The sequence below is a fragment of the Taudactylus pleione genome, unplaced genomic scaffold, assembly GCF_031769625.1.
Source record: "Taudactylus pleione unplaced genomic scaffold, aTauple2 ptg000170l, whole genome shotgun sequence".
Classification (NCBI taxonomy): Eukaryota; Metazoa; Chordata; class Amphibia; order Anura; family Myobatrachidae; genus Taudactylus; species Taudactylus pleione.
In genome coordinates, this window is record NW_028284572.1 from 6,533,529 (window position 1) to 6,556,543 (window position 23,015).

General features: G+C 44.1%; 1 protein-coding gene across 2 annotated transcripts in view; it reads right to left on the reverse strand.

The window, feature by feature from the left end:
* GUCY1B1 (guanylate cyclase 1 soluble subunit beta 1) overlaps positions 1 to 23,015 on the reverse strand; it is a 97,840-nt gene continuing 74,825 nt past the window's right edge. For both annotated transcript variants that reach the window (XM_088475358.1, XM_088475359.1), the window contains 4 exons: positions 19,063 to 19,203; positions 17,714 to 17,868; positions 5,957 to 6,083; positions 1 to 2,552 (listed from right to left, as the gene is read on the reverse strand). In XM_088475358.1, the coding sequence (XP_088331484.1) occupies positions 2,547 to 2,552; positions 5,957 to 6,083; positions 17,714 to 17,868; positions 19,063 to 19,203 (429 nt within the window). In that variant the 3' untranslated portion in view covers positions 1 to 2,546. The remainder of the gene's footprint in view (positions 2,553 to 5,956; positions 6,084 to 17,713; positions 17,869 to 19,062; positions 19,204 to 23,015) is intronic.

The following is a 23,015-nucleotide window of genomic DNA, read 5'->3' on the forward strand; positions in this document are numbered from 1 at the left end:
AAAAATAATTTATTATGGATATTTTTACAGTAACGGGTTATGAGAAGAAACAGTTGAACATTAAGAAATGCTTTATATTCTACAACAAAGTTAACCAAATAATGGAACAAGCTAATACAATATATATTGTACAGTATGTCCAATGAAGATTGTATTCGATATATAGATATCCTGAAATTCTCTAAAATATGGCACATATTTAAAATATAATACTTTTATATTGATAAATATTTACAAGCATTTGTTTCAGCGTGTCAAAAGTACGTATCTCACTATAATACACTAGGATACCCTGTTAATTAGCACTATTAACTAAAATACATACCATATTCAATGCTATTATATACATTATTGACAGAACGGACTATCACTCAGAATAAAGGATTCAAAATACTAGTAAACATTTAAAAATAAATGTAACATAGTTGGGTTAAATGTTTTGTAAATGTGTTTGTTACGGACACTATTAGAGTCAGAGCATATAGGTGCATGAAAACGGGGCTGTGCAGAGACACAACATTTTGCTGAACGTCAGTTCATCTGGGTTTGATTTGTGCATGAATGTCTTTGTAATTTACTTTAAATTGTCCAGGTATCTCTAACTGATCTCAACAATATCCAGTTTCTGACTTGATCCATAATGTCATGTACAGATGTGTCCACATACATCTATCTTCTGCGCTACAATTCACATTACACATAACGTGTGATCGCTGTGTGAATTGATAGTGCCGAGCATCTTTTCCTGCAACATTTTCTCTTATTCACAAAGCAATGAGAATAAGACGTACAAGCAGCTTATCCTGATTAAAATGATATGCGGCATGTCTATATTCTGTCTGCGCCTGCGGTTATATTTGCATGTCAGAGGCTGAGACACTGTAACTTAGCATTTCGCATGTTGATACAGTTGCACACAGAATATAGGCATGCCCATGCTTGCCGACAGTCTGGGTGCTCCCTCTGGAAGGAAGCAGCCAGGTCGGCATAGCAGGGAGGCGTGGCCGGCATAGGGGGGCGCGGCAGGACATATTACCCAGCATTTATGGGCGGAGTGGGGGCGTGGCCACGTGATCGTGTCATTTTGGCCCGCCCTTGCTACACAATGCAGAGATTATCAGCACTGCGAAGCAGGGGGCGGGGTCATGATGATGTAATCATCCTATTGTAACCATGTGGCGGGGGGGGCAGAGGAATCGTGGGCCGCCGGAAGGCTTGCCTGCCTTTCTGGAGTTCCGGGATCAGCACTATATTTTCAGGAGGCTCCCTGCCGAAACAGGAGGCTAGGCTAGTATGGGCATGCTGCATACCATTTTAATCAGCATAAGTTGCTTGTGCATCCTATTCACATCACTTTACGTATAAGACGCATTTTAAGTGAAAAAGTTGCACGAAAAGACGCTTGGTGCTACCGAGTCAGCTGTTTAACTCACAAGGAGGCTAGATGTATGTTAACACATCTGTATACTGTCCTTCCACCATTTTCACTGATGGGTATGCATATGCAATTATGTCTGTTCACCAGCGCTGTCCAAGTGTATCAGCCCAAAGTGTGTAGTGTCTGAGGAGCAGATTTATTAATTATCTGGTTCTAGACCCGATAATTATAATTACTTATCATCACCAGTTATCGCTACGGATCCCTCTCCCGGTAAATGGTATGGAAGTAGCCCAGAGGCTACAGTGACTAAAGCCATCATTCCTTAGCTTGGTAAATTCAGTGATGAAGCAGTCCCCATAGAAACCTATAGCGGCTGCTCTTGCAGTTGAAAAGTACCACAGCTGATATTTCCGATATCTACTGTGGTCCCTTTTAAATACATTTGAAACTCAAGACTATAGGATTAAAAATGGGACTGGGAGGTAGGCAGAGACTAGGATTAAAAATGGAACTGGGAGGTAGGCAGAGACTAGGAATAAAAATGGGACTGGGAAGTAGGCAGAGACTAGGAATAAAAATGGGACTGGGATGTAGGCAGAGACTGCTAAACTCAGTTAAATATTCTGTCAAATGCTGGAGTTTCCAAGTGATATCATATTTGTCTATAAAGTGTAGGCGTTCATTAACAAGAGCAGTGCTAAACATAAGTTAAATAACTCAATTACTTGGCACACACATTACAAGTTGCCACCAGGGCAACATATGACTATATTTCTTGTCAATAAGCTGTCTTATGAGTAGGGCCTTTCCTACCATTTGTTTTCATGTCTGCATGTATTTTTTATAACTACCATGTATGTTGCTGTTTTATGTATGCTGTCTTCCCCACTGTCTGGCGCTGGGGAGCACTGTGACGCCTCACAAAATCACAACAATAATAATATTAATAATAATATAGTACTGGAATATTCACAGTAAACAATGCAACTACATTTTACAGATTTAAATATAACATGTGGGAAGGAAGCTAACAAATAAATGTTATCTCTCAGAGGAGGTTATAGGGATAGCAGAAAAAAACACAAGGTCAGACAGAAAAGTTCTTTGTAGGATAAGTTTGTGATTTTCCCTGGATTCTTGTTTTTTCAGCTCTTTTATATTGCACTTATTCCTTAAAAACACAAAGATAAAGAAATTGTGATAAGTATAATGCCTTTATTACAATGACAAAATAAGTATCCATTGCAGTCATTTCAGACTGAGGGGTTTATTTACTAAGCAGTGTTAGGAGACAGAGTGAAAAGTGATAAGGTGCCAGCCAATCAGCTCCCAACTGTCATCTCACAGGCTGCATTTGAAAAATGACAGTTGGGTGCTGATTGGCGCGTGGCACCTTATCACTTTCTTATCACTTTTCACTCTGTCTCCTAACACTGCTTAGTAAATAGACCCCTTAAACTGGGTGCACACTAATGGTGCGTACACACTGGGCGATTAAAGTGGACGACCAAACGAAATCGTTATCATTCAGTCGTACGTCATCATCGTTCATTGGGTTAACATGCAGGCCAACCTGACGATATCGTCAGGTTGCTGCATGTTATGGAATGGGGGAGAGAGCCCGGCGCTGTACGATATCGTTAATGATATCGCTCAGCGGGTGTGCTCAATGTCATGGACAACATTGAGCACACCCTGCCGGGGACACACTAGACGATATCGCTCAGGGAGCATATCGTCTAGTGTGTACGCACCATTATAAAATCGTTGGACAGATCTTCTGATTCCCGACCCATTCGTGAGATATCTTAAGAGTGTGTATACACCTACAGATGTGTCCTCATACATCAGGTCTCACTACACCACACAGCGCGGCTTGCCTGGCGTGAGTGAGCCACCAGGTACCATGCAACTCTGCTAGTATTGGGCGTTTTTTTGTTGAAAATGTGTTTAAGACGCAACTAGGGTGCACCAGCAGATTGTGCTGATTACTTTGATATGCGACACTTGTGTATCTGTGTGCAACTGAGTGTGGGGTAAATTTACTAACTATTTAAGAAGTGATGTTGCCCATAGCAACCAATCAGATTCTACTTCTCATTAATCTAGCACCTTCAAGAAGATAATACCTGGAATCTGATTGGTTGCTATGGGCAACATCACTTCTTAAATAGAACTCCCATCTTAGTAAATTTACCCCTGTATATGAACCACAACAGAACTTGGAATGAAAAAAGCTGCGGCCCCTACATTGTAGCACTTTGTGCAGTGCATCCGGAAAGTAATCACAGCGCTTCACCTTTTCAACATTTTGTTATGTTACAGCCTTATTCCAAAATGGAATAAATTCATTTGTGCAAAAATCTCAAAAAAAACTTTTTACACGTTGTCATTATGGGGTATTGTGTGTAGAATTTTGAGGACAAAACTGAATTTATTCCATTTTGGAATAAGGCTGTAACATAACAAAATGTGGAAAAAGTGAAGCGTTGTGAATACTTTCCGGATGCACAGTATACAGATACACAATACATGGCGTATTAACCTCTGAAGATGATAGTGCTTTTATCTTTGTGCCTATATTACATGATTTTGTGAGAATATTTTAGAATGTAGTTTTGCTACTTGCATTTGTATATTAGGAAGATTATTGGCCCAATTTATGCACTTATATATCTGTGCGCACCTGTGTCTGTAATATGAACCACAACAGAACTTGGAATGAAAAAGCTGCGGCCGCTACATTGTAGCACTTCGTATACAGATTCAGGGACTAAGGGCCTGCCTGAGTTTTCGCTGTCATCGCTTCTTTTGCCTCCAGAAAAGTATCGTGCTCGTCACAGCGATTTGCCCTATTCAATTCCAAAGGACACAAAAACACGTCCCGGCGAAACTCAAACCGGCGAAAAGTCCTGTCAGATTTGGGGAAATCACCCTGACACCCCCCAAAAGATGCATTGACATTTGGGAGCACTATGGATACCCCCGAATAGCCCTGCTGAAGGTATTTGGGGTGCTTAAATTGTCTCAATTGGTGCTATTTTGCGACTTTGCACAAGTGATGAAGAATAGCATTTTGCAGTTTTTGGGGGTAAAAATAAGTAGTACCAGCAAATTTGGGGTACATGAAAATGGGTATAAGCACCTGCAATCAAAAAAAAAGCTTGGGTATACTTGGGGGACCCCCTGGAGTCGATTTCGCTAGTTTTTAATTTTGTCCCCCAACTTTGTTTTTTTTCACCCCCAAAACGAAAGTACTATTTTGCGGTGTTCTAAAGTAATTTTTTATACTTTCTTGATGCAGTTTACCTTTGGGGGACTGTCCCAAGGCTGCAGGTGTGTTCCCGCAACTTTGCACCTCAAACCCCCAATTCCGCACTATCTGTACAATGAGGTTTTATATGTAGAAAACTGATTGCATCTGAAGACCGTTTTATGGGCATCGTAATATCGATCAGATGCGATGGTACAATGTTGGACAAACCTGGGTGTAAGAAGTTAGAACTACAACTCCCAACTCTTTGTGCGAACACACACAGCGCCCCCCAGACACAGCTGGCTGCCCGGGAATTGTCATGGTGCGGGAGTCTGAGCGGGATCTCCAGGAGGCAGCCATGACTGAACGGAGACACCTGGAGCCGAATGTAGGACAGCGTCGGGACTTGGGAACAGCAGGCACACACAGTCACCGCTCCGGGCCCCGCCCCTGGTCCCACCACGCTGCAGGGCTAACATTGTGATGGATTTGCCATTGAATGCATTTGATGTGAAGGCTAGCTACCACCATTTGATGACGGGCTTCCAATGTCCATCCCTATTACCTAGACTTACCATACTTTTAAACCTGGGACACTCCTCAATTACACAGGTTCTGTGGCTGGTTGACTTGAAGCCTGCATTGCACCTGGTTTTGATCAGCCATAGAACCTGTGGTAAGTTTACACATAGAAGAATAGTAGGGATCCTTGTATGGGCCCCTGCTTGTCAACTGGGGAGACCCAGGACAATATTTTACCTCCACACAAGGTCATCATGAGGCTGGTTCCGAGCAGTAAAAGCAAGTAAGTGGGTAGACGTAATTGTGAGCTACATGCAAATGTAGCCAGTATTTACCCTGTATGCAAAACAAATACATGTATTTTCACCCCTTGCAGTGCAGTGTGGTTTGTTCCAGAAACAAAGTTTATTGCTGTTTTTGCTGTGCTCCCAACTCCGAATCAGCCCCCATGCGTGGAATTTATCCCAGCTGAGAGCAATGTGTGCCCCCTACACAATCCACCACCCCCATTATGCCACTACTCTGGTCACAAGTGTAGATCCCCACTATTCAGGTGGTGGGTCATTTCCCTAAATTTGATTGGTCCTCTAAACAGAAAAGTGTAATATAATGTTTCTTGCAGTGAATGTAGATGTTAATCAGACAAATGATGCTGAAAAATATCTGGGCACAAGCACATAGTAATGTTATGTACATGAATCATTCCCATGACTATGATTTATAACCTCATATTTAATACAAACTGTAAGCTGTTAAATGTTTAGATAGCAGCTGTCTTGCATCCAGATTAGTCATACCTCTGGTTCTGTGCTCTTTCTGGACAAAAACCACACTTGCATTGGGTCTGTTTTCCCCTTCATGCTCACTGGTCCTCTGTACTGTAAGTGGAACTGAGGGTCAGCATTTTCTGGACTCATAAGACATCTGTAAAACATATAAACAATTACATTAAACTAAAGTGTAACGAAGCATACTCCAGTCCTGTAATGCCTAAAGCCCATAATACAGGGTTGGCTTGTGACTAAAGAAATAATGTATATATATACTGGGTGCCCTAGCAAAGGAGTTGTAGTTTGAAAAGCATGTGAGTGCGTATGATATTTTTTATGTAGATGGTCTGGTCACATGCCAAGGGCACCCCAGATGGTTGAGTGCCGTGGATTAAGCCTGTCGTTTATTTAAATTTTGTGGTCACACTTGCTAGGGCACCCTGTTTTTCAAATGTAAGACAAACTTTTTTTCTTTTTCCAGGTGCTTATTAACTGATAGCCCTGGGTGTAGTCCTGTCTCTTTAAGGCAGGACCCAGTTTCATGTTTAAAATGTATGCAGCTTGAGCCAAAGGTGGCAGATCAAGTTTATTTATCTGAGAATCAGTGTAGGGACTGGCCAGATGGGAACGACCGTGAAGCGGTGGTCAGCTTAACAAATTATTGCAATATTTTGGAACCAACACTCCCTATGTTCAAAGGAGTTGCAGTTTGAAAGGCATGTGAGTGCCGAGTTTGTATGATATTTATATATATATATATATATATATATATATATATATAACTGATACATGGAGCATGGAAAGAATTGTCGCTGCAGCGCCAAATGACTCCATTTTCAGGGCGAAGACGTTGGGAGGATGGCCTGATGTCAAGAAGGGCAGCAAAGAAGCCACTTCTCTCCAGGAAAAACATCAGGGACAGACTGATATTCTGCAAAAGGTACAGGGATTGGACTGCTGAGGATTGGGGTAAAGTTATTTTCTCTGATGAATCCCCTTTCAGATTGTTTGGGGCATCTGGAAAAACGCTTGTCCGGAGAAGGATAGGTGAGCGCTACCATCAATCCTGCGTCATGCCAACAGTAAAGCACCCTGAGACCATTCATGTGTGGGGTTGCTTCTCAGCCAAGGGAGTGGGCTCACTCACAATTTTGCCTAAGAACACAGCCATGAATAAAGAATGGTACCAAAACATTCTCCAAGAGCAACTTCTCCCAACCATCCAAGAACAGTTTGGTGATGAACAATGCCTTTTCCAGCATGATGGAGCACCTTGCCATAAGGAAAAAGTGATAACTAAGTGGCTTGGGAAACAAAACATCGAAATTTTGGGTCCATGGCCAGGAAACTCCCCAGACCTTAATCCCATTGAAAACTTGTGGTCAGTCCTCAAGAGGCGGGTGGACAAACTAAAACCCACAAATTCTGACAAACTCCAAGCATTGATTAGGCAAGAATGGGCGGCCATCAGTCAGTATGTGGCCCAGAAGTTGAGTGACAGCAGCCAGGGCGAATGCAGAGGTCTGGAAAAAGAAGGATCAACACTGCAAATATTGACTCTTCGCATAAACTTAATGTAATTGTCAATAAAAGCCTTTGCCACTTATGAAATTCTTGTAATTTTACTTCAGTATACTGTGACACAGTTAGGTTAGGGGGTCCCTCTCCTGGGTAGAGGACTCCTTCCTTACACACACACAGCAGCAGGGAAGCAGCACACCAGTCTGGATGCAAGTACAAGCTGGTCGGCGCCAGTCTTTATTGTACAATGTCAGAAACATAAAGAAAACATAAATATAAATCCTAGCCCTGTCGGGGCACTAACTTCACAGGTAGTTCCCTCACTACCAGAACCTGGCAGGGCCTAATGCCCTCGCCAGCAACAAAAGCACAGCACAACACTCACAGTTAGGTATCCAAGTGTCTCTGAGCAAACTCCCTGTCTGCTCTCCCAGGTGAGACAATCAGCCCTAAACACACTAGGCTTATATTGGCCACTCTCAGGTGGAAAACTAACAAGCCTGATACCAGGCTGCGAGAACCAAAACCTGGAGTGGCCGTGGGTGGAGCCCTCCCTCCCTCTCCTCTCACCCACAACCCCCAGGTCCCAAACCGGCTTTTCAAAAAGCCGAAACTCAAGCCTGCTACACTGCAGACTTTCTCCTGGGGGTTTAAAACACAAAAGACAGGAATCTGGGACAAATGTACCTGCCACAGACCACTTTACCAATGATCCTATCACATATCCCCCCCTTTGTTTCGACCTGTGGGGCAGAACAACTGAAGCCCCCAAACAATGAACGCGTGACAACGCGTCAGCATTGGCCAGCTGGCTTCCTGGCCTGTGTTCCACTGAAAATGTAAAAGTTTGTAACGCCAAGAACCATCTTGTAATTCTCGCATTACTGTCCTTATTTTCAGACATCCACTTCAGAGGGGCATGGTCAGTGATCAATTTGAACTTTTTTCCGACCAAGTAGTACCTGAGAGCCTCTAACGCCCACTTTATGGCCAACGCCTCCTTCTCCACTGTGGCATAGTTTATCTCATGTACATTCAACTTTCTGCTAAGATAGAAAATAGGGTGTTCCTCACCCTCCTTGTTCTGGGACAGGACCTCTCCTATACCTACTTCTGATGCATCGGTTTGTACTATAAATTCCCTTTCAAAATTAGGAGTCGTCAGGACTGGTTGGGAACACAACGCTACTTTCAACTCCTGAAAAGCTTTCTCTGCCTCAGGACTCCATTCTACCATGACTTTTTGTTTGCCTTTGGTCAGGTCAGTCAGTGGGACTGCCATGGTGGCAAAGTTGGGTATAAACCTCCTGTAGTACCCCGTAATTCCCAAGAAGGCTCTCACCTGCTTCTTATTCAGAGGCTGTGGCCAGTTTTGTATGGCATCAACTTTATTGAGCTGAGGCTTTATCAGGCCTCTGCCAATGGTGTATCCCAGATATTTTACTTCCTCCATGCCTAGACAACACTTTTTTGGGTTGGCTGTCAAACCTGCCTTATAGATGGAGTCCAACACTGCTTCCACCCTGGGTAAGTGAGACTGCCAATCAGGACTATGAACGACCACGTCATCCAGATAAGCAGCCGCATACCGTCTATGGGGCCTTAGAATCCTGTCCATCATTCTTTGGAAGGTAGCGGGTGCCCCATGTAACCCGAAGGGCAACATCTTGTACTGAAACAAGCCCTCTGGCGCTGAAAAAGCTGTCTTTTGTTTGGCGCTCTCGGTTAACGGTACTTGCCAATACCCTTTGGTTAGGTCAAGAGTGGTTAAATACCTTGCCGTCCCTAGTCTCTCAATCAGTTCATCCACTCTTGGCATCGGGTAGACATCGAATTTTGAAACACTGTTCAACTTTCGGAAGTCATTGCAGAAACGCACACTCCCGTCGGGCTTTGGAATCAACACAATGGGACTTGACCATTCACTATGTGATTCTTCAATAACCCCTAACTCTTAGCATAATTTTAATTTCTTTCGACACCGATTCTCTTTGTGCTTCTGGTAACCTATAGGGCTTTAGATTAACTTTAACCCCTGGGTCAGTGATGATGTCATGTTTAATGACCGAGGTTTTCCCAGGTACGTCAGAGAACAGCACCCTATTTCTAATCAGAAACTCCTTGACCTCTTGTTGTTGAATTGCCAACAGGGTTTTTGCCACTGTCACTTCGGGAACTAAGGGCCCTGGACTTACTGGAGGGTCTCGGACGGCCGACAGTACCGTTCTATCTTTCCAGGGCTTTAACAGATTTATATGGTATATCTGTTCCGGCTTTCTTTTACCCGGCTGGTAAACTTTGTAATTGACCTGCCCCACTCTTTCTAAGATTTCAAAGGGCCCTTGCCATTTAGCCAAAAGTTTATTTTCCACAGTGGGAAACAATACTAACACTCTGTCCCCAGGAGCAAAGCTGCGTAACCGAGCATTGCGGTTGTATACCCTCTGCTGTGCCTGTTGAGCCTGTTCCAGGTGCTCTCTCACTATCGGCACTACCGCAGCAATTCTCTCCTGCATTTGAGAAACATACTCAATCGCCGTTTTGTAAGGACTAGACTGCCCCTCCCATGTCTCTTTGGCAATGTCTAGTAACCCCCTTGGGTGTCTCCCATACAACAAGTCGAAGGGCGAAAACCCGGTGGAGGACTGGGGAACTTCTCTTATGGCCAACAATAAATACGGCAATAAGTAGTCCCAATCCCTACCATCCTTGTCGACCTCTTTCCTAAGCATGTGTTTTAACGTCTTGTTAAACCTCTCGACCAGCCCATCGGTTTGGGGGTGATAAACCGAAGTTCTTAACTGTTTGATTTTGAACAGGCGGCATAACTCTTTCATGACTTTGGACATAAACGGTGTACCCTGGTCAGTTAGTATCTCCTTAGGTATACCCAGCCTGCTAAAGACATGAACTAGCTCTCTGGCAATGGTCTTGGATGACGTATTGCGCAACGGGATCGCTTCTGGGTACCTGGTAGCGTAATCCATTATGACTAGAATATACTGGTGTCCCCTGGCAGACTTCATTAAGGGTCCAACCAAATCCATCGCTATTCTTTCAAACGGCACCTCTATGATAGGCAATGGAACTAGTGGACCCTTAAAATGTGGCCTGGGAGCATGAAACTGACACTCAGGGCAGGATGCGCAAAAGTCAGATACCTCTTTATGAAGCCCGGGCCAGAAAAACCTCTGCATTATTCGCTCAGTGGTTTTCTCTACCCCTAGATGGCCTGCCGTTATATGACCATGGGCCAGATCCAACACTGTTCTTCTGTAGGCTTTGGGAACTATTAGTTGTTCCACAACATCTTCCCCCTTCTTAGTCACCTGATATAACAAATCCTGACACATTGCCATGTGGGGATAGGACAAAGGACTATCAGGGTCTACGGGTTTACCATCAACTACTTTTACATTCTCCCTGGCTTTTACCAAAGTAGGGTAATTCAACTGCTCGACGGCAAAGACCTCTCTTCTGACCTCTAAATCAGGCAGACGATCACCTGGCCCAACAACACTTCCCACCTCAATGGGAGGCACATCAGTTGGCGGGCCACCATCACGTTCCGCATTCTCTAGTTCGCCAACCATAGTAGAAAAAGGGAATAACTCTGACTCAGAAGAAACTCCCTCCTCCACTACATCGACAACATTCTCAAATGGAACGGGGTTGTTCACCTCTGGAACAAAACGGCTTTCCCACAACTTCCAGAAGTGAGCAAAGTCTCTCCCCAATATTGCATCGTACACCAGACCATGCACCAAACCCACAGAAACTATAGCAGAGCCACATGGTGTCTCGATGTTCACCTCGGCCGTAGCATAATATCGAGTATCCCCATGTATGCAGGTCACACCAACAGTTTTCCCTGTATGCCTCAAGGGGTTCACCAGCTCAGCTTTTATAAGTGCACCAAGCTACCAGAGTCTAACAGTGCCTCTACTCGGTTGCCATCTACAGTGAGTACACACATGTGCTTATCAGTCTCAGCCTGCCGGTCAGCCGTACAGGCTATCTGTGCAAAGAAAGACCCCCTGCGGTAGACATGAGCAGTATCACATTGCATAGGTTCAGTTGTAAGTGCACAATTAGCGGCAATATGGCCGAAGCCACCACATTGGAAACACTGAGTCATATTAATGTCTAGTCGTTTACGGGGCAAGAACCTTCCAGGCCTGTCTCCAGGTTCTATACCCTCAGTCTTAGGTACATTCCACCGCCCAGCACCCTTCTCCCCTGGAACAGTCTTACCAGTGTCTGTGGGAGTTCGCCGGTGCGCCATCGGGGGTCGGTGGGGCATACTCATCAGCTCCTCAGCCGCCACGTACCTCTCCACCAGCTCGACCAACTGGTCCGCGGACTTAGGGTCTGCATGGCTCATACACTTGCGCAGCGTCACAGGTAATGATCGCAGGTACCGGTCCATCACGACCCTTTCCACGATCTGTGGTCCCGTCAGCGTCTCGGGCTGTATCCATTTTGAGGACAGATGGTCGAGGTCATGCATCTGTGAACGTGGAGGCTTGACCTTATGGAACTCCCAGCGGTGGACCCGTTGGGCACGAACAAAGGTGGTGACTCCCAAGCGAGTTAGGATCTCCTGTTTTAGTTTTTTATAGTCCTTGGCATCAGCCAGGCATAAGTCAAAATAGACCTTTTGTGGCTCCCCAGACAAAAAAGGTGCCACCAGACTGGCCCACTGCTCCTTGGGCCAACTCTCCCTTTCAGCCGTTCTTTCAAATGCGGTGAGATAGGCCTCCACATCATCGCCCGAAGTCATCTTCTGGAGGAAGTGACTGGCTCGTACAGAGTGAGTGGTGGTGGGAGGACTAGTACCAACATCTCTGGGCCGGGCGATCAGGTGCTGTACCACCTCTTTTATGGCCTGGCTGTTTTCCGCTAAGGCCTGGCGGGTTTCCTCAATGGCGACCTGTTGAAGTCTGTTAGTCTCCTGCTGAGCTCTGGTAGCTTCCTGCTGAGCTGCTGTAGCTTGGAGCAAGGCCTTAATAATTTCCTCCATTTTGTCCTGGGGTGTAGATTGGAAGCTGAACCTTGCCTCTCTGAGCATTGGCTGATGCCTCCTCTATGGGACTCCAAGGACACAGTGTTATTTCCACACTCACAAAGTGGGTGTCTGTCCCTTTAATTTTTAAATGGAAAGTTTTCCTCTTGCTGCAACTTCAGTGTGTGTGGATGCCCGCATTCTCCACCATATTGTGACACAGTTAGGTTAGGGGGTCCCTCTCCTGGGTAGAGGACTCCTTCCTTACACACACACACAGCAGCAGGGAAGCAGCACACCAGTCTGGATGCAAGTACAAGCTGGTCGGCGCCAGTCTTTATTGTACAATGTCAGAAACATAAAGAAAACATAAATATAAATTCTAGCCCTGTCGGGGCACTAACTTCACAGGTAGTTCCCTCACTACCAGAACCTGGCAGGGCCTAATGCCCTCGCCAGCAACAAAAGCACAGCACAACACTCACAGTTAGGTATCCAAGTGTCTCTGAGCAAACTCCCTGTCTGCTCTCCCAGGTGAGACAATCAGCCCTAAACACACTAGGCTTATATTGGCCACTCTCAGGTGGAAAACTAACAAGCCTGATACCAGGCTGCGAAAACCAAAACCTGGAGTGGCCGTAGGTGGAGCCCTCCCTCTCTTCTCACCCACAACCCCCAGGTCCCAAACCGGCTTTTCAAAAAGCCGAAACTCAAGCCTGCTACACTGCAGACTTTCTCCTGGGGGTTTAAAACACAAAAGACAGGAATCTGGGACAAATTTACCTGCCACAGACCACTTTACCAGTGATCCTATCACAATACCATAGTAACATCTGACAAAAAGGTCTAAAATCACTGAAGCAGCAAACTTTGTGAAAACCAATACTTGTGTCATTCTCAAAACTTTTGGCCATTGCTGTAATATGAGATTTCTTTCTGCAGGCCCAGATATTTAAATGAGATCCAATGGCAGAGGGAACATTATTCTTAGAGGAAAGCATTGAAATCATATCAGCAGAGATTACTCACACTGCAGAAATGAGACATACAGGAGAGGAGTTTCATGGCAGCTCGTGTGACATTTTTATCGGCTGAAAAAGCTTGGCATAAAGGGAGCAGGTTTGCATTGCATGGTATTTCATATCTGGAAATAGGAAACTTCAGCCCTTTACCTCTCTGTGACCAGACAATTAGGCTGCTCACAAATCATTTTACCACACAAATGTTTGAGTAAAGAATTTTGCACTCCTCCATGCATGGTATAAGGTGGCCGTAAATCAAGCTTGATGGGCCTGATATTTAGTTACAAGTGTCTCAATATATTTTCCAGCCACAGATTCTTCACACACGATACACCTCTTTCTCTAAGCTTTTCTTATGTACTGTATACAGTACCTTTCCATAACCCACAAGGAGATTCCAGGGACAGTGGCAGATTTTAGAGGTTTTTGCCTGGAAATGTTTGTACATATTCAGGGCCTGATTCAGCAAGGAACGCAGTTGCTAATACGCACACAATCGGTTGATTCATTCGCATTACGTATGCATCGCAGTGCACATGCGCGAACTAGCAACTGCAAAGGGAACTTTTGTGGAGGCTACGCAGAACCAGAGCAGAGTGATTGCCAGGAAGTGTCATTTGTGGGTGGTGACGGGGGGGTGGTCGGGCGAACACTGGCATTCCAGTGTGTTTCAACGCCATAGCATGGGCGCGCATAGAGTACCCACTGCGATACCAGACACCGCCTGAGGCCTCATAGCGTGAGCAGAAGTTAGCAATTCCTGAGTGAGGTCTGACCTGCCTTAACTGTGCATATGGGTCCGATGTTACTTGATGTTACCGATTTGTTTCACTATGTTGCCCTAGTATACGGATGTGAGTGAGGGGAACTGGGCGTCCTTATATCAGGATGCGATCGCAATGTGAATGCAGACATTTAAAGAGCACCACTGATATTAGCAACTGCGGTGCGTGCGTATAAGCAGAATTGCGATCCGTAGTGAATCAGGCCCTCAATACTGACTAACTGCACAAATCCCTAATTTCTAGGCTTTTTAAGTTTATATTTATTAAAGGCGAGTGCTTTGGTGCACCATTTCTACAATAAAGTCTTCCTGGGTAATATTTGAAGATGTTGACAACAATGACTATGTAAGAGTTCATTATTACTATTTATGGCAGCCGAGCCGATTGGTCATTCATTTATTTTGAAACTTGTGAATTGCTCAACAAACTAATTTACCAGAAAAACTGTAGTATTGATAAGAAGAACGTTATCTATCTACTTTAGATGTAATGTAGGGGCAGTGCACAGAGGCCTAAACTTCCTAAACACTTGCAGTCTTCACCACAGTATAAGTACCCTATGCACACTGATCGATTCCACACGTGATCAAATAGAAATACAAGAGAAAATGAATAATGGAAATTGAAAGGGATAACTGAAGGAATGGGTATGAAGTTCCGACCAGTGGCGTAACTAGGGTATTTGAAGCCCAGGGCAATTTTGAAAAGGGAGCTCCCACCCTCCATATGTGAGCACGCGGCAAAAAATGGGTGTGGTCACTTAAAAATGGGGCGTGTCAACATGAAACACCTTTATTTTCACGCTGAACATTCCTATCCATATGCACCTTAACCCCAGTAGTGCCCCTTATACAGTACCCCCAGTATGCAGTTGTGGTCGCTCTTATGCAGGCCCATAGCAGTGGTCCCCCTTATACAGCTCCCAATTAGTTCCCCTTATTCAGTGCCCCCAGTAGTGGTCCCCCCAAATGCAGTGGCCCATGTAGTGTTCCCCCTTATGCAGTGCCCCCAGTAGCAGTCCCCACAATGCAGTGCCCTTGATATAGTGCCCCGGGTAATAGTCCCCTGTAGAGGTTCCCCCTCCCGATTAAGTGCCCCCAGTAGTAATTCCCCCCCCAGTAGAGGTCCTCCCAGTAATGGTGCCCCCAGTAGTAGCCACCCCAACTTCCCCTGTTGTGCCCCCATCCCCTGTAGAGGTCCCCCCAGTAGTAGCCACCCCCCTCCCCCGTTGTGCCCCCAGTAGTTCAGACAGGTTTAAAAAAAATATATATACAAATATACTTACCTGAATCCACGCTGCTGCTCCAGGCCGCAACATTGCTCCTGCCGCCACCTGCCAGTCCTCCCGCGCTGGCACACTCAGCATTATGGGAGAGACGTCATGATGTCATGACGTCTGTTCCATTACCCACTGCAGGAGCCGGACAGAAGCCCGGCTCTTGCAGTGGGTGCTGCAGCAGTCAATGAGAGTCTATCTGACTCTCATTGGCTGCTGTTTAACACACGCATCGCCGTCAGCGCTAGCAGCGATGCGTGTGTTATGCACAGCCTGAGCCCGCCTCCTGGCGCTATTGGGCAAGCGCTCAGGGGAAGGGAACGGGCTCAGCTGTGCAGCACAGGACCGGCGCTGGAAGCCTAGCGCCGGTCCTGTGTAAATGTGTAGTGCTGACCGCACTCACTGCTAACTAGGGCGGGCCGGACCGTGGCCGGCAGGCGCCCCCCCGTGCTGCTGGTCCCACGGCGTCCAGGGCACGCACCCCGCTCGCCCTGCCCTAGTTACGCCACTGGTCCCGACGCCGGTAGCCCGAAGGGAGAAGATCCCAACAGGGCAGAAAAGTATCCTAACACTATCCCTCTTCCCCTCCTAACCCTCCCTTAGTGGTGCCTAACCCTAACCTCCCCCCAGGGGTGCCTAACCACAATTCCCCCTTAGCGCAGCCTAAACCTAACCCTCCCGGGGGTGTGCCTAACCTTAACCTCACCAAAATCCAACCCCGATAAGCTCCCTACACCTAACCCCCCGCGCGTGCAGCTAAAGCTAGGGGCGCCATAGACTTACCTCACTCGGGTTGGCGTCCTTCGGCATTGGGATTAAGATAGGCGTCGGTATTTCAACACATATCTTAAGTTCCTTGTCAGGATTTCCTTGTCGGTATTGAGACCTGCGGCATAGCGCCCGTCGGTCTCATAACTACTTCCCATAGCAGAATGCTCAGTTTGATTAACCAAGCTTTATTATTCACTTCAGCAGTCTAATTAACAATTTCCCAAGTAAATTGGTTGTACGTTCTAACTATGTTCCATCAAATGTAACCTTTAGGCATAACCGCACTGGAATGTCGCAATACACTGCATTTCAATGCCATGTTTCATATGTAATATGTAACCTTTTAGGTCAGTTAAAGTGCGCATATTGTTTTGCCTCCCCCACCCCTATTTTCTTCACTCTTTTGGCAAAACTTCTATAATGCTGGTGGCTAAAGTATGCAAATTGAGAAAGACCACCCCATCACCCCTATTCTTTGTGCAGAAGATATATAGACAATTTTAGATTATATATTTGTAATAGAAAATAATCTTGACAAATGATCATAATGTTAGGTATGTGTTAAAACTGATTTGTGTACCATCTGCATACCTTTATATTGCAATGTTGGGCTTTCTATTAATATATTTCAGGAACGTTCTGTATGGTACAGAATTTTTATTGAACTATGCAAACTGCTGCATCAGAACAGCAAGTCACTGGTGTCATTGTTTTTAGTATTATATTACTCATGAAGATGTTCACTACACCATCACCAATATACCAAATAGGAGAAGTATCATAGCAAGATGAGTGAGTCACTGAATATAATACAGTAGTATTACAGTACATACTACTGACTGTGTGTGTGATACTGGTTATAAAAGTCTTAAAATTGTATATCTTATTAACATATCCTTATTGTGATTTTCTTGTAATACAGGTTGAGTCTCCCATATCCAAATATTCCGAAATACGGAATATTCCGAATTACGGAATAATTTTGGCATGACTGAGATAATAAAACCTTTGATTTTTGATGGTTCAATGTACACAAACTTTGTCTAAGGCACAAATTATTAAAAATATGGTATAAATTACCTTCAGGCTGTGTGTATAGGGTGTAAATGAAACATAAATTTATTTCATGTATGTACATAAACTTTGCTTGAGCCAGAAAATTATTGAAAATATTGTATAAAATTACCTGCAGGCTATGTGTATAAGGTGCACATAACACATAAATGCATTCTGTGTGTATATTGGGGTCCCATTCCCAAGATATTTCATTATGATATGCAATTATTCCAAAATACGGAATATTCCGTTATCCAAAATACCCCTGGTCCCAAGCATTTTGGATATGGGAGACTCAACCTGTATAGTTAAAATCCATTTCTCATTACTTCCTTTATAATGCCATACCTGTAGGTGTATTCAGATACATGGATCTTTCCCTTCTCACCCGTTGTCTCCGTTCTGCTGGTCAAATTGACAGTATTTCCAAATAGGCAGTAGCGTGGCATTCTCTGGCCGATTACACCTGTCACCACCTCTCCTGTATGTATACCAATTGTGATCTAGGAAGGAGGAAATAGATACTGGGCAAACAGATCTTTATATTGAGCAGAAGCAGAATTAAGTAGGAATTCCCAGGAAAATAAAATTCAGTTAGATTCAGCTTTATTGGCCAAGTATACATACATACATAAATATACGAGGAATTAGTGCCGGATTAACATAAGTAGAGAGTTTACTTATGAATCTTCTGACTTAAGGCCTGATGCAGTGATGGAAGCAGAGTCATTGCCGCCCGCAAGTTTCCAATGTTTTCAGTCAGTGCATGCGTCTGAGCCGCACTACGTATGTGTGCAGTAGATTACCGTTGGGAGCCGCAGAACGGCTTTGGCAGCATAGGGAAGCAGTTCCAGTGGGCGTTTCTGGGTGGTAACAGGGAAGGTGGCTGGCCAGGTGCAGTTGCAGATGGAAACATTGCACCTGCTATAGGACTTGTGCAATCTACGATGGTGCATGCTGATGATGGTGGAACCGATACATCCGATGGCGCGTCTTAATGTGCACAGCGGCGGATTAGTGCAGAAGCCGGTGGGCGTCACTGTACAAATCCCTTCTGCTGCGGCGTAAGCATAATGACGCGGTCGTGCTGCAGCAGAAGACGCAGTTGAGGCTGCAATAGCGCGCATCTCTGAATCAGGCCCTTTTTGAGCACTTTTATGCTCACTGCAATATGGATACATAAAGAAAGGTGAGCAGGTAATGGCCAGATACAGATGGCCTAAAGGGGGTGACCTAATATAAGTCCAATGAACATTATAAGTGAGGAGAGCAGTGGATGTTGCATTAATTGCCATAGGCAAGCCAGATCATAGCCAGCTCCAAACAGGAAAACTGACTTATGAAATGATTCCTTTAAGAAAAATAAATAACAGCTAAGAATAAAATGTTTAATTAGATCCAATAAATACAACATAAAATTTCAGGTTAATATCTCTTTAACATTATATAGGTAAAACATTTGAAAATAAACTTAATGTTTGAAAAAATTAAATTGAGATGCTGGATGGAGCTAATGTGTTGGTTGAAGGAGAGACAGCGTTGGGGGGGGAGAAGATGAGGGAAGGGTGTCCCGTCCTGGGCATCATACTTTATGGCTACATATCTGCTTGTTTTCTATAAGAGCTTGATTCCATTTTATGTGTATGTTATTATTTACATGCAACGTATTCCTAATGGAATAACACTTGAATATATACCTGCACAGATTCCCCATCGACTTGAACCTGCCCAGCAATTTCCATCATGTCTAAGGCCAGGTCACAAATGGAGCGAGCGTGGTGCACACATGGCTCGGGAAGACCACTCACTGTCATGTATTTGTCTCCAACTGTTTCAACCTTAAAAAATAAATGATATATGTATATATTTCTGGGGACTGCAGACATTACAATATATCACAACTACTTTCTATATGACTTACTCCAGCAGATCTGAATATTGATCAAAGAACTGTTAGGGTCATGGGATACTGGCTGTCATTTTTTGGATTGGAAAAAAACAGAAGGGATAGGAATCAAATGAATCACAAAAACATCACACATCTAGTCACCTGAGTAATTATGGCAATACTGTAGTTTATTTAAACTCTTCTGGCTTAAATGGTAAAATAAAACTACTGTTAAATGGAACAAAGACATATATTATTGACAGAAGATAGAAACTATTAGTTTGCCTAGTCTACTAATTTTACTTATTAATGATTTTAGTCTCACAGCTACATAGTATACCTACCAAAATTTCATGTGGAGAAACCGGGGCAACAGCGTGTGCCCCGCAGCTTCATGTATGACAAAGGGGTTTGGCCACATATCACAGGGGGCGCTACAGAGCTGCCTCTTCCCTTTAAATGGAAATTTCATGGACATTTTTAATTGTGTTAAACAATTCACAGTTAACCGTGTTAATTTTGTGGATGAAAATTTGAACTAAAAGTAATCGTCTACGACATTTTTTTTGAGGACTAAATTGTAACTATAATATAAATTAATAATTACAGTAATAATGAAAATGATGACGAAATCTGTTACATTTTAAAGAAGCGACTAAGACTAAAACTACATTTAAAATCCTTGTCAAACTTAACACTGTACATACACTTATTTCTATATTTGAAGTAGGGTTATTTAAAATGTTTAAAGAACAAGTATGTGTTCTAGATATTTGCAGAATATAAACCTGTGTGAAGGATATATGATTGTGTTTTGCACAAAACTTAGGGCATTAATTTGTATATGATATATGGGAAAAGTACTACATTAATGCAGCATGTAACACATTCTCACTCAGTCTACTGATCCTAGATTACTAAACACATAGTTAAAGATATGCTGACTTCAAGTTCTCAAGGGAATGTTAGAGAAAAGTTCTTCAGTAAAATCCATTACATTATCATCATTAAACTGTTTGCAAAAATTAGAACTAAAACATTAGACTAAAATGAAATCTGAGGTCCACTGACTAAATCTTGACTAAAACAAAGCAAAAAAGAGAGACTAAAATGTGACTTTAAACTAGGGGTGAGCGGGTTCGGTTTTACTCGGATTTACTCAGTTCTTATCGCCACTTTACCGCAAATTCGGATTTATTATATTGGCTATCCAAAACACATGACAGGCGATAGCCAATAAAATGCTGTTTAAAGATCCGAGCAAATCCGAGTAAAACCGAACCCGCTCACCCCTACTTTAAACCAACTACAATTTTAAATAAGCGACTAAGACTTGGGGGTAAATTTAATAAGACTCAATTTGACTTTCGTTTTGTAGTTCAATTTAGCTCACCTCAAACCGACTCAAATCGAAAGTTCAAATCCCTCATTTACTAACATTAGATTTGAGACCGAACTGCAAATCCCCGACTGAATCGAACTGTTTCATGCTTTCACTTTCAGCATGAGCAGTTCGTTTTCACACAGATTCATGCATACTGTACATCAGTGAGATGCATGCATGTATCTTACTGTTACAAGCTTATAAATAGTTAATGTTGTAAAAAAAAATGACGTGGGGTACCCCCCAAAACAGAACCAGCCCCGGACTTTTCATAGCCAGTCCTGGTTATTTAAGTACAGGGAAAAACATACGTAGGGTTCCACTGTACTTAATACAACCAGCACTGGGCTCTGGGAACCAGTCCTGGTTCTGGGTTTACAGAGAAAAAAATGCGTAGTGTTTCCCTGTAAGATCTAGAACTAGCACCGGACCCATTCTAGTGGGGGACTGAGGCCACAGCCAGGGGAGCCCTATCACCGAGCCCCCCAGCCGCAGCATAAGCCCTGACCACTAGTCAGCCCAGTAAAGGGGTCCCCATCTCCAGGGCACCCCTAGCCTAGGTTGATAACCTAGGGCTATCCCCGCCACCCCTGAGCGGTGGGTGGCGGGTTGATAGTGTAAATGTAGTGCATTATATAAAGTTTTAAGTATTGTCTTTTGCTGTGGAACTGCAGGTCCCTGCAAGCCTCCCCCGCATGCTGGTACTCGGAGAACCACAAGTACCAGCATACGGGACATTAAGGGCCCACTCGTACCTGAAGTTCCACTGCACAAGCAATATTAAAAAAGGAAACACACACTGTACACAGTATAATTTTATTAAACATACATGCACTCACACATGTACGCACACACGCACACACACATACTCATACTCACCTATGTATCCCTGAAGCATCGGTCCACTTGTCCAGTAGAGTTTCCATACAGTAATTCTCTCAGCCAATGAACGGCTCCTCCATTGAAGTCAATGGAGAGCCACAGGGTAACTAAAGTTTACTTTGCGGTTCCCATCATTGACTTCAATGAAGGAGCATTCATTGGCTGAGAGAGGCAAGGGCTGACCTCTCTCAGTCAATGAACGCTCAGATACGGCTCTACAAAGGCTAGAGCCGTCTCTGAGCGCTTAATTTGGGAGATAACAACCATCCTGGTTGTTATCAGTTGCATGGTTCGCGTTTTTTGTTTTTTTGTTTTAAGAAGACCTTGGATGCCTACAGGGACAAGTGGACCATTCCAGGTAATGTAGGTGAGTATGTGTGAGTGTGTATGTATGGATTAAAACTGTACTTTCATGGTGTGTGTTGTGTTTTTTTAAACATTTCTTTACAGGTGAACTACAGGTCCCAGCGGGCCCTTAATGCCCCGCATGCTGGTACTTGTGGTTCCCCAAGTACCAGCATGCGGGGGAGGTTTGCTGGGACCTGCACTTCTATTGTAAAGACAATGTTTTTAAACTACTTTTTTTACACTACACCTACACTATCAACCCACCGCTAGGGGTGCCCTGGAGAGGGGGAACCCTTTGTTGGGGGGGTCCCCAACTCCCCAGGGATCCCTGGCCTGGGCTGACTAGAGGTCAGGGCTGATGCTGCGGCTGGGGGGCTCGGTGATAGGGCTCCCCTGTCTGTGGCATCAGTCCCCCTCTAGAAAGGGTCGGTGCTGGTTCTGGAGCTTACAGGGGAACTCTACGCATTTTTTTCCCTGTACGTCCAGAACCATAACTGGTTCCCAGAGCAAAGTGCTGGTTCCACTAAGTACAGTGGAACCTTACATTTTTTTCCCCTGTATTTAGACAGCCAGGACTGGCTATGAAAAGTCCGGGGCTGGTTCTGTTTTAGGAGGGGGGGGGGGGGGGCATGTCTTTTTTTTTTACATTTAACTCTTCCTGAGCTATTTACAGTAAGATACATGTATGCATCTCACTGATTTATGCATTTATCTGTGTAAATCCTACCTGTTCATGCTCAAATCAATAGCATGAAGCAGGTCTATTCATTTGGGGATTTGAAATTCGATTTGGTGTTTGAATTCAAATCGAATGATAGTAAATAAGGGATTTGTGTGTTGGTCTATGTAAAAGTACCAATGTTTTTCTGATGTTCGATTTGAGTTCGATTTGAGTAAAATTCGTTTTTACATTAGATTTGGCCTTTAGTAAAACACCCAAATGCAAAAATCGAATGCAAATCGAATGATAATTCACTCAAAATGCAAAATCGAATGTTAGTAAATATACCCCTAAAACTAAATTTAAAAATCATTGTCAAAATTAACACTGGTCACACCTGCTCACCGCTGTTCTGCTGTACAGCAGTGAACGGTTCATACTGCCCAACTTCCAACATATTGCTGCCTTTATAAGGACAGAGGGACAG